The following is a 12,865-nucleotide window of genomic DNA, read 5'->3' on the forward strand; positions in this document are numbered from 1 at the left end:
AGATCAACTTTGCCTTTCATCTTTTTGGAGATGATAAATTAAGTACCAGCTGAACACTGGGATCAATGTAACTGACTTACTCCTCTCCTAAAAATTTCTGGCCCTGTGCAAAAATTTGAAATTATTATGTTACCTTATTTGTACCATATATTAAATGCTATTAAATATCTTTTAAATTGACTTTAATAGAAAGTACAAAAATAGTTTGTCGTGTTTTCTGAAATAATTCTAGTTTATTAGTGAATTTAAAAGTTATTTAATTACAATAGAAATTATTTACTTTTGTTTTTTATAATGTTTTAAAATCTTATTTTTTTAGAAAATGATGTTTGACAATAATTTAGTCCGTCATTTAGACGCATGTGAAACAATGGGAAACGCTACTGCTATATGCTCTGACAAAACTGGAACATTGACCACGAATAGAATGACAGTTGTACAGAGTTACATTGGATGTAAGTGCCTAGAGATTTTATTAAGAGAACAGCTACTTTTTGAGTTAATATGAAGTTACCAACTAAAATTTCTGTAGAGATGACTGAGTGGATAAGGTACTGGATTTCTTATGGATCAGAAATTTTACATCTTCTGCAAACATTTCATTCTGTTTCTACTCAGTATCTAGAAAATATGTACAAGATCATCTGGCAATATTTATGCCTCTTCTGATTTACATCATAAAACCACTAAGCACCAACTCTTGAAAGTCCTGGAGAGCTTAGAAAAGCTCTATATTATAAAAGTATAGAATTAAAATTAACTCATTTAAAAAATTTTTCTTTTTGTATGTACTATTTATAGTACCATTTTTTATCCATCATTCAGTGTCTGGTAAATGCCTATTTGGGTGCCTAAATGGGATAGTCAATTGTTACTTTAATGCTACCATAGATAGAATTTGCTTAGCTCTTTATTGTACTCATCATGTGTTCTTCATTCATGTTATCAGTGTGAGGAATCATTTTGACAACAAGGTTAATATCATCCACAAGCTTAGAGTACAACACTTGATTATACTTACTATTTAGCTATTTTTGTTTAAATTGCCCATTACACCACACCATAAACAAGATAGGTGATGTATCCAGCAATTCCAACTCCAACCATCCTTTATTTGTTTATAAAATTTGATGTCAAAGCTAAATATATGGCTATTTAAGACAGTTTAAAGACTGAATACCTGCTGCATGTACAATTGTGGCTCTAATACTGCGAACATCTCTATTCACTCAATAGCTTTTTAAAAGCAAAGATGATAAGAATAGGTGTCTACTTCTTTTAGGTCAAGTGGAACAGGGATTTACCAGGATATGTTTAATTGGTGTTCTTTACTGCATTATGGAACACCATCTACTATCACTAATCAGTTCCACACATTTTGCAATGGTAAATTCTCTACCAGTGGATGGATACAATGAAATTACATAACTACATCCATACAGCTTATAACATAGTCAGTGATGTCGTATTTAAGATTACCATCATTGATTCTGCTGAGGAGGTCTTCTGTTTCATCACATATATTTACTGGTGTCTGTATAAGGCATATAAGAGTACCATTTGCTTGGAGGTTATTAGCCATTCATGTTCCTGCTTGTAAACTGTTGCACCACAATCCTATGCCAGTGTTTAGTACTATGGCCACCTCATTCATATCTTTAATGTATGATACCATGCTGCTGACATTGTTCAACAGAATGTCAACAGACATCTTGTCTTATCTGTAGGGAAATATGCAATTTCTTTAGTTATGTCTTCTTAGATTAGTCAGACTCTTTTTAACACTAATCTCAAGCTAATGAGACTCTTTAACATTCTAGTATTATAAACTTAAATTTCACTGAATCTTATCTCCCTAGAAGCTTTGACATAAGATAGCATTCAGATTCTTTTGTCGAAAGGTAAGCTGACTGAGCAAATCCTTTCAAAGGATTTGTTTGTCAAAAAAAGTGAGAGGGTATGGGAGTTAATATCAAACTTATTGTTATCTAGTGTTATAGTGTTTACTCTCATAATATAATTTTCAGCTCATCTTAATAAAACATACTTCTGTATCAGATAAGATCGATATGTCATTGACCTTATTGCCACCTGGCCATCTCATTTAAACATTGTGTCATTTTCACTATGCATTTGCCCTTTTGATACCAATCCATCTGAGACTGTCCCTTGTTTCTATGATAAAAACTTAGTTTTCAAGAGAATGAATTAAAACCTTCCATCAAAATTTCTTGTATAAATTTATATTCCAAACACCAGCTTAATAATGATAGCTATTTTACTAAATTATTATTTTCAAAATTAACTGAAATAAAAGTTTGTTTCAACAGAAATACAGTATCAAAAGGGTTGATATCTTTTAAAACTGATTTTCATTTCTGTGACTTATCTGAAAGTATGTTTATATATGTAGTTTAAAACTTGTATATATTTCTCTTCTTCAGGCATACACTATAAACAAACGCCAAACTTTAATGATATAAATCCAGCAATAAGCAATCTTTTGATACATACCATTGCAATCAACAGTGGATATACATCTAAAGTTATAGTAAGTAGATTACACGTTTCATTGATATTATTGTTGCCTTATGGTTTGTTCCAATACTTTCTTTCCATATCCTGTTGGATATTTCCCATCAAATTTATCTACTTAAGTTCATCTTTTTTTTTTCCAATCTTTTTACATTTACTTATTTCAGTCAGTGGACTGTGGCCATACTGGGGTACTACATTGAAGGATTTAATCAAACAAGTTGACTCCAATACTGACTTTTGAGTTTGTCCTATCAGTCTCTTTTTCTGAACTTCTAAATTATGGGCACATAAACAAACCATCACATGTTGTCAAGCAGTGATGGAGACAAACACAATAGACGCACATATACATGAATGCATACATACATACATCTGAGCATGATCGTTGCCAGAGCAACAAACTGGCTTCCATGCCAGTGGCACGTAAAAATCACCATTCAAACGTGATCGTTACCTGCGTCGCCTTACAGGCACTTGTGCTGGAGGCATGTGAAAAAACATTCAAGTGAGGTTGTTGTCAGTGCCGCTGGACTGGATTCCGTACAGGTGGCACATAAAAAGCACCATTTGAGCATGGCCGTTGCCTGTACCGCCTGACTGGCCCTTGTGACGGTGACATATAAAAGCACCCACTACACTCTCGGAGTGGTTGGCCTTAGGAAGGGCATCCAGCTGTAGAAACTCTGCCAGATCAGATTGGAGCCTGGTGCAGCCATCTGGTTTGTCAATACATCTTAGTCAAAATTTTATTTTAGTATGTGTGTATGTGGCCTCTAATGCATGCATGTTAAAATTTAGTGTAATAGTACTTGTTTCTCTCTTCCTTCCTATCTGTTTGAGACACACATACACAGGTGCAACATGGCTAAATGGTTAAGAAGTTTGTTTCACAACCATGAGGTTCCATAGTTGATCATGCTGCATGGCATCTAGGGCAAATGTCATTTTCTATGGCACCCATACTGGTGACATAAAAGACACCTGTTCCAGTGACACATAAAAGACACCTAGTATTCTTCATAGAATGGCTGGTCTTAGGAAGAGCATCCAGCCATAGAAACCAAGCCCAAACTGATGACTGGAGCCTGATGCAGTTCTCTAGCTTACCTGCTCCAGTCAAACCATCTAACTCATATCAGCATGGAAAGCAGACATTAAATGATGGTGATGATACCTTGTGACTGAAATTGGGTAGACAGAGACTGTAAAGAAGTCAGTCAGGTGGATTGTACCCAGAATTCAAAAGATGCAGCCTTGTCACACACTGTGTCTGTCTGGTTCTGCCTGTGGATTACAGAGTACACATGTGTATGAAATGCTTGGCCATTTACATGTCAATTAAGGTGTAGGTAATTCAATTGAACAACTGAATCCTCATTGTTCAAATAATAGATTCACTATCATCATACATACACACATTGTGTGACCTCCTTCGGTCATGAATGACCATGGAATTGCACCTAGAAAGTTACCCTCCGAGGTACAAGTCTGGGCAAGGTTGTTTATTGAAGACCAGCAGTCGCCCACGCATACCAGCCTCCCCTCTCCATGCCACCGAAGTTTTCCAAGGGAAAGGCAAAGGCCAATACAGCTTGGCACCAGTGACGTCGCAGCTCATTTATTAACGTGCAAGTGGCTGAGCACCTCACAGACACGTGTACCCTTAACGTAGTTCTTGGGGAGATTCGGCGTGACACAGAGTGTGACAAGGCTGGCCCTTTGAAATACAGGTACAACAGAAATAAGAAGAAAGAGTGAGAGAAAGTTCTGGTGAAAGAGTACAGCAGGGTTCACCACCACCCCCTGCCGGAGTCTCATGGAGCTTTAGGTGTTTTCGCTCAATAAACACTTACAATACCCGGTCTGGGAATCGAAACCGCAATCCTACGACCGCTAGTCCGCTGCCCTTACCACTGGGCCATTGCATTTCCACACATACACACATTAACACATATATATCAGGCTGAGTAAAAAGTAAGCAACGTTTTGAATCATGAAATTCATCACAATATATTTCAACAATACAGCAATTTTATTCATCAAAGCAAGTACCATTACAATCAACACACTTTTGCCAATGAGTTACAAGTTTGTTTATTCCGGTAACATAAAAATCTGGAGTTCTGGAGCTGATGAACTTTTTGAACACACGTTCAGCATCAGTTTGACTTTTAAACACTTTCTCTTGCAGGAAACCATCAAGGTGCTTGAAAGAGTGATAGTCAGTAGGAGAATGGTCTGGGGAATAAGCTGGGTGGAGAAGAACTTCATAGCCGAGTTCCCTCAATTTCTGGAGCATCATTAGTGAAATGTGTGGTTGAGCATTGTCATGAAGAATGATTGGTCCTCTTCTGTTGACCAGTCTGGGACGGAGAAGTAGCAGTTTTTTTTCATTTTGGCAATTTCATAGCAATGTTTCTGCAGTAATGGTTTTTCTGGGTTTTAAAAAGTTATAGTGGATGAGTCCAGCAGTACACCACCAAACAGTCACCATAATCTTCTTTTTAAAGAGCTCAGGTTTATGGCAGGTTTTCAGTGCTTCAATTTGGTCCAACCACTGTGAAGAACGTTTTTTATCATTGTACAGAATCCACTTTTCATCACAAGTTACAATATGGTTGAGAAATGGATCAGTCTGGTTATGGAAAAGAAGTGACGAGTAAATCTCATATCTGCACATTTTCTGATTTTCATTCAAATCGTGTGGTACCCATTTTCCGAGCCTTTTTGATTTTCCAATCACATGCATATGGTTTTGTCAGTTCTCGAGTGGTTTACATGGATCTTTCTCAATGACAGTCTTTAATTGACCATCATCAATGACAGATAGGCATCCACTACACTCACGATCTTCAAATCTCAGGTGTCCACTGCGAAATCGTTTAAACCCTTTTCAAGCTGACTACTCACTGGTTGTTTCCTCACCAAACATTTCATTGATATCACGAGCAGTTTCAGTTGCTTTATGTCCTTTTTTGAAGTTGAATAGCAAAATTGCTCAAATATCGCACTTTGACAGCTCCATTTCAGATGATTGTAACAATGGTGAAAAAAAATATCAATGTTAATTTATTGATGCATTTGGGCAGGTCTATATCTGTATTATCAGGCAATTGCAAAATATTATTTTAAAAAATTCAAAACTTTGCAAAAATCCGGTACAAATACTTCACGGTTCAAAGTGTTGCTTACTTTTTATTCAACCTGATATTAGGGAGAGAGGGTGAAAAATCTCTATCTGTCCCACTTTTCAATTACCACTGTGACAATGTAAATTTTATAACATAAATAAACCAAAACATTGCAGAGATGGTTTAGATATAGCAGACAAAGGAAATTTGGCATTTTGGAGACTAATGCTGATTCAACCAGATCAGATACATATGTCAGACTGTTTGCACCATATTTTCTAGAGTTTCTAGGTAACAATGTTGAAATGGAAGAAGAATTTTATATTTTCCTTTGATCTATTTTCTCCTTGCATAATTTGTCTTCTTAATTTATTAAAACTTGGTAGCTTGCTACTATTGTTATATGTCCAATAATCTCAAAATTATTGAGTTGGCACAGCTTGTTATCTTATAAAAATATTTATTACATCAAAAGCTTTTTTAACCATTTAAGGATACATGAAAATCTGTTATGCTCACTTTCATTTATTTTTTTTTGATATTATTGATTTCTAAGACTGTAAAAAAATAAGTTGTCACACTTCTACCAGCTTGTTACTGACATGATTCCATTACTATTCCAGAAGTAGTAGAGGTGTGTAAAAGTGTAATAAAACTTGTTGACTTTTAGTTAATATAATTAAGAAATAAACCATGCTGTCAGGGTCTAGTTTGCCTTTCATTCTTTCAGGAATCAATGAAATAAGTACCAGTTGCACATTTGAGCCATTATAATCAACTTACTACACCCTTCAAAATTGTTGTGCCAAAATTAGGAAAACATTAAGAAATAAACAAGAATGTTAGAGTTTTGGAAGTATTCTTAAATGGCCAAAATTACTTCTATGATGTAATTGTTTCTGCTTCATCAGATGGCTTTCACAGTCATAGCTGGGTGGCTTAGAAATGTGCTTCTCAACTATATGGTTTGGAGTTCAGTTCAGCTACACAGCATCTTGGTCAAGTCTTCTTCTGCCTCTAGCCTACCAATACCTTGTGTGTGATTTAGTAAAAGGAAGTGTATGGAAGCCAGTTCTCTGTGTTTGTGTTTGACTCTCACCACTTGATAGCTGCATTGGTTTGTTCATCTCCCTATGACTTAACAGTTGGGTAAAAAAAAAAAAAGAGATTGATAGAATAGATATCTGGCTCAAATTAAGTACTGAGTTTCATTTGATCAACTAAACGCATCAAGGTGGTGCCCCAGCATGACCACAGGCCCCTGACTACTGAGGTATAAAAGAATAAAATCTCAAGTCAGTTTGTTTGCCACTGAAGTGTCAAGTTAGTTTCATAATTATATAATTTTCTTTTGTCTGTGTCTTTTCTTTTTTGGAGGGTTTGGGAGGTTGTCAACACATGCTTCCAAGTAAACAACTCTAGACTTGTTTTTTAAAAAGAAATCCACAAGTGCTTGTGAATTGGCAATTGCGTCTGCAAGTGATGGTATACACAAGTCTAGTGCGAGTGAACGTGATTCAGAAAACAATTATAATAGTAATATTTATTATAAATGATCTTGACATTCTTTTTACTTTACATAAAATATTCTTTACACTCTACTGTTGTTTTATTGCCATTTATTTATGGGTATTATAAATTTTATAGGTAAAATATTTTTCTGGGAACGGAACGAATTACGATTTATAGCATTACTACTATAGAGAATTATTGATCTGTTTTACAAGTTTTTGCTTTACAAGTGGTCTCCAGGCACAAATTAACTTGTATATCAAGACATTACTGTATGTATATTTCATTTATATCCATTTCTATTTCATTTTTTTTCTTTTTCTTTTTTTTTTTTTTAGCTAAGTAAAGATAGTTCCACGTTACCAACACAACTTGGTAATAAGACTGAATGTGCACTTCTAGGCTTTGTTTTGGATTTGGGACAAGATTATGATGCCTTGAGAGAAGAAACTCCCGTTGATAAAATCTATAAAATTTATACTTTCAACTCTGTTCGAAAATCTATGAGTACAGTTCTAAAGCTTGAAGACGGATTTCGGTTATATACAAAAGGAGCATCTGAAATTGTCTTAAAAAAGTAAGTTAATTACTTTTTCTGTTTTGTACAATGTTTTTAAAAAATGTACCAACAACAAAAAAAAATACATGAACTAGTGTAAGTAAAGATTATTTAGATGCAATAATTTCCTTAATAAAATATTTTAATTTCTTTCACAAGGTGTGACTTTATTCTTGGACACGATGGAATTCCCAAACCTTTTTCTCTTCAAGACCAGGAAGATATGGTGGCAAACGTTATTGAGCCAATGGCTAATTATGGTTTGAGAACTTTGTGCTTGGCATTTAAACATTTTGTTCATGGTAAGGAAAAAAGTTTTTTCATTTACATTCTTGAATTATGGTCTAGATTATCATTTATAAAAGCAGATTACTGTTGACATTCTGAAGTCAGTCAGCAACACAGGATATACCATGTAATTGAGGAAGAAACAAAACAAAGACACAAGACAGGAAAATCAACCAAAGTTCACTGTTGCAGATTCAATAAAACTTCAGTGAATCAACACCATGCAAACCAATCAGCCTCTTATACATACCTTCAAAAATCCTAGAGAAACTCAGTTGGAATCTTTCTCAGATTTCCCACCCACATATTCCTCTTTCCAACTCACTACATGTAAACAGACCATTGCATTCAACCACCACACTACCCACAACTTTTACAAATAAAATACATGATAGCTTCAATACCAACCCCTCTCTCTCACACACACACACACACACAAAATATTAATTATCATTTACATCAGCAACACATTTAACTGTTTTGCACTACCCAGTCATACAAAAAAAATGTTCAACACCTATTCAAGAAACAACACAAAATGATGGCTATCAAACCTGTGTAATAGACATTCAGAATTTTGGAATTTGTCTTACAGAGTGTCACAGTTATCCATCCTCTCACCCACTCTTCTTAATCTATACAAGTGCAGCCTTGCTGTACCTCTACAAAAAATATACATACCTCATTAGTAGATGAATGTCATCACTCTCACATCTCAACACAGTTGCACAACTGCTCCAACCTTGCATCTATAACAAAAAATCCTTACTCCAAAACAACAGATTTATAGAGGTCAAACTACCAAATTTACCGTCTTTCCCTTCTTTTCAAAGAACAGTAAATGCAACCATCCATTCCATTTAGCAATTTACCACACACAGAAAAAAAAATTGCAAGAGATTACATATATACCACCTCTACCACAGTCACAGAACATTAAGACGATACAGTAAAGAAAGCAAGACCATGTCATAATGTACTTAGAGTACATGCAGGAACAGCATTTTACTAACAACAATAATTAGTAAACCAATATGTTAGATCCATTTTGAAATATATGTGGCCTTCAATTTTTCTAAAACAGTCTCTAATAAATTACAGAGATCACAAAACATGTTGCCTCATCACACATTGTTCACAAGCCACACAACAGATCATAAATACTAGGTGTAGCAGACCAACAAGACTTACAAAGGGCAATATTTATTACCACAGCTGATTTTAATATTTGCACTATTTGCTGCTACAGGTACAGTCACACTCGGATATATTTACAACACCACCGTCACACTACTTTCTGCACACTAATACAATATCATCCTAAATTACTATCTCACCTTTTCAGCCATCTTTCATATACAAACATTGAAAGAGCTATGATATCAATAGTCTTAAGAACCTCCTAAACCCAACTGGGATGCACATCACCATTGATGAAAGCAAAGGACCAACAACTGCTATGATCTAATGAGTTTATTTTGTCCACCTCTACTCTGGCCACTTACCAGAATATACAGGTGTACAGAAATAAACAGAACAGTAGAGAGAGCACGTGGCTTGTTTGTCACCCTGTAGGATTAATCATTATCACCATGTGTCAAAGTGTGCAGTATGGTCTCTTGTTGAACAAAGTTACCGGATGCAAAAGATCAGGGGTCTCTTCAGCTAACTTTTCGTATGGCTTGGATCTGCTTGTTTATAGCTAACCTGGTTGTTATACAACAGCAACTATTTTGTCATCGTTGAGATGCTGATATGATTTTGTTTTTCTGTTTTCAATATTCAAACGACGATGATGATGATGATAATGATGACTGAAATTGCTTATTGAAAATACTGGCCACCAACATATCTTCTTTATTCAATGCTCATATTAACACTTTAGCATCTAAACCAATCATAGATGACCTAAATATTCTACCTGTTTTACATTTAAATTGGCCAGATCCAACCCCTTACACCTACCCTTCAATGTAACACTCACACCATCAAAATCTTGAAGTTATGAGATGATGCATGATTAATTCAAAACAATGTGGATAAATATGCATTACATTTGGCATTACCTAAATAAGCTTTATATTAGATCGAGTAATCTGAAGGCTGAAGGACTCAATTCATTCAGCATCACACTTTGTAATCACAAGGTCTTTTTACTCTGAGAGAAAATTCTTTTTATGCCAACAGAGATAACATCTCCCTAAACTTCTTTCCTTTCTTTTTATTACAAGCACTTCCAGTACTAATTAGGTTACTTAACTCTTAACATCCTGTTGAAGTGAAGAGTCCAACCCTTTAAAGATATGGAACAAAAACGAATGATAGAAGAAAGGATTAGAGTTTTCTCCCTTACATTTGAGAATAACTCACTTCTTCCAAACTAACTGTAAAGAAGGTTATGATTTTTGGTGATATCATGTTTCAGAACTGGCTGACCTATACAATTCCAATAACTAACTACAACTTCTAAGTAGCTATCTGAGCAGTTCATGAATTTTATAGGTGCTTTGTGCATAGAAATCCTACTTCCTTGCCAAATTTTCTATTGCATTATCTATGTAATATTTGTATAACGCTTGCTTGCAATCATACATTGTACTGGTTTAATTAACTTTCTTCTGAATTATCAAGTAAGGCTATTTTTCTGGTGGCACTGAGTACTTTTACTTTCAGTTGCTAACTTGCACTTTGGTCTTTTATATCTTTGCACTCTAGATCATTCTTCTTAGTGTAGATCTTTCTCTGCTTCTCTTAAATTCTCCAATGAGAACCAAGTCATCATTGTATAAAAGCCCCTATGAACATCCATTCATGAACTCCTGTATTTTTCCTAAAATTAAAAGACTGAAAACAGAGCACTGATGAACCTGTAAATAAACTAAAATCCTATTTCAACCTGCTACCAATTTTAACCATGAAAGAGCACTCACATACTTAGCTTACACAGCTCTCACAAACCATTTACCCTTACTGAGCTTTCTCAGTACCCAGGCAAATGTGTTTCTAGATTGTTGAATACATTCAAAATAATGTGGTGTGTTCCTTTCTTGCAGTCATTTCACTAGGAATAATTCTCTTGCTTGTGTTGTAAATTCTTCTTTTTTCTCAGCAACTGAATTTATCAAATTTTCCTATGGACAAATTTTGCTAGTTTAGGCCAACATTGTTTTCTTCAGATTCTGCATTTTTTTCCTATTCTATTCAGATATTGTCTTTTATTTTTCATATCCATACTTAGACACACACACACACACACACACAGAGCTATGTATACTTATTGTCTGAAAAATGAAAATGAATTTAGTTATGCTTTCATTAAATAAGGAATGTTGAATTTCAACATAATGCAGAGTCATAAATTTAAGGTAAGGAGTAAAGTTAATTAAATCAATTGCAGTATCTTGGTGGTGCATTATTTTTTTTTTATCTGCATCCCATCTCCCAGAATGGTAATAGGCACCATTGACATAGATAGGATTTGAATTCAAAACATAAAGGGTTGTAACTAAATACACTTAAGGCATTCTGTCTCATAACTGGATGATTCTGCCTATTCACATGGCCAGTAAATTAAAAATACTTACCAAAAAACAAATGTTCACTTGTTTAGTGCAATAAATGTTGATTTTTTTTCTTTTTTTGAGTGCAATATTAGAAGAAAATAATATTTATCAACTCTTGAAAATGTCAATTTCCAGGACCTGCCAAGGAAAATGAAACTCATTATGATGAAGAACCTAACTGGGAAAAAGAAGATGAAATTATTCGAGGACTGACTTGTATTGCTGTTGTTGGTATTGAAGATCCCGTACGAAGTGAAGTTAGTATATTTTCAATAACATATGTCAATATTAATTTATCTCCTTTTAACCATTATAGAAATAACTAATAGTACCAACAGAAATGCCTTTGTTGATATTCAATCAAGTCTTTTTACAGAACAGATATTTGTCTCCTATTCCAAGATTTCCTCTGAACTGGATATCTGCTTGACTGGTTAATTTCTCTAATTAATTTATATCTTTTCAAAGTTGATAGACAGAAGTAAATAGATTCCACTTGTCTGTCAGGTGTAAATTCACAATAATCCAATTAATCTCAGGCAAATGTGTTTTCCAAATTGATAAATGCATACATTCAAAGTGTGTTCCTTTATTGCAACCATTTCACTGGAAATAATTCCCTTGCTTATGTTGTAGATTCTTCACTCCTCTCAGCAATTAAATTTATCAAATTTTCCTATGAACTAATTACTGCCAATTTATGCCAACATTGTTTTCTTCAGATTTTCTGCAGACATAATTGTGTGGTTAAGAAGTTCACTTTCCAACTACATGGTTTCTGATTCAATCCTACTGTGTAGTACCTAATGTTCTATAGCTTCAGGTCAACCAAAGTCTTGTGTGTGTTTATAGTTGTGACTGCCACCATCCTACAAGCAGTATCATTCATTTCCAGTTCTCTATGAAAAACATATCTGGACAAGGGTAAATATTACCCTACTTGGAAACAGTGGACTGGTGTCAAGAAGAACATCTAGCCATAGAAAATTTACCTCAACAAATTCTGTTTGACCTGTAATAGTGAACAATAAAATAATGATGATGGTGGACACAAAATATTCTATGAAATACATCATCTAACATCTTTGAAAATTTTAATTTATATTTTTCTCTTCTAACTGAATATTATACCAGAGAAATAAGTTGTACCCAAATTACTGTCTTGGATTCTTCATTTACCATGTTTCCATGTAATAAAATAAATGACTGGGTGCTTGCAGAAGGATAAGTGCCAAGAAATATTAGTTTAGGATGAGTCATGTAAATATTATGCA

The 12,865-nt window shown here is 34.5% G+C and overlaps 1 protein-coding gene across 19 annotated transcripts in view; it reads left to right on the forward strand.

Annotated features, from left to right (window-relative positions):
* LOC115216989 (plasma membrane calcium-transporting ATPase 2) overlaps positions 1-12,865 on the forward strand; it is a 330,524-nt gene that overhangs the window by 274,226 nt on the left and 43,433 nt on the right. For all 19 annotated transcript variants that reach the window (XM_036507543.1, XM_036507544.1, XM_036507526.1 and 16 more), the window contains 5 exons: positions 320-455; positions 2,445-2,551; positions 7,520-7,758; positions 7,900-8,042; positions 11,727-11,848. In XM_036507543.1, the coding sequence (XP_036363436.1) occupies positions 320-455; positions 2,445-2,551; positions 7,520-7,758; positions 7,900-8,042; positions 11,727-11,848 (747 nt within the window). The remainder of the gene's footprint in view (positions 1-319; positions 456-2,444; positions 2,552-7,519; positions 7,759-7,899; positions 8,043-11,726; positions 11,849-12,865) is intronic.

Source organism: Octopus sinensis, linkage group LG11 (genome assembly GCF_006345805.1).
Source record: "Octopus sinensis linkage group LG11, ASM634580v1, whole genome shotgun sequence".
In the NCBI taxonomy this organism is placed as follows: domain Eukaryota; kingdom Metazoa; phylum Mollusca; class Cephalopoda; order Octopoda; family Octopodidae; genus Octopus; species Octopus sinensis.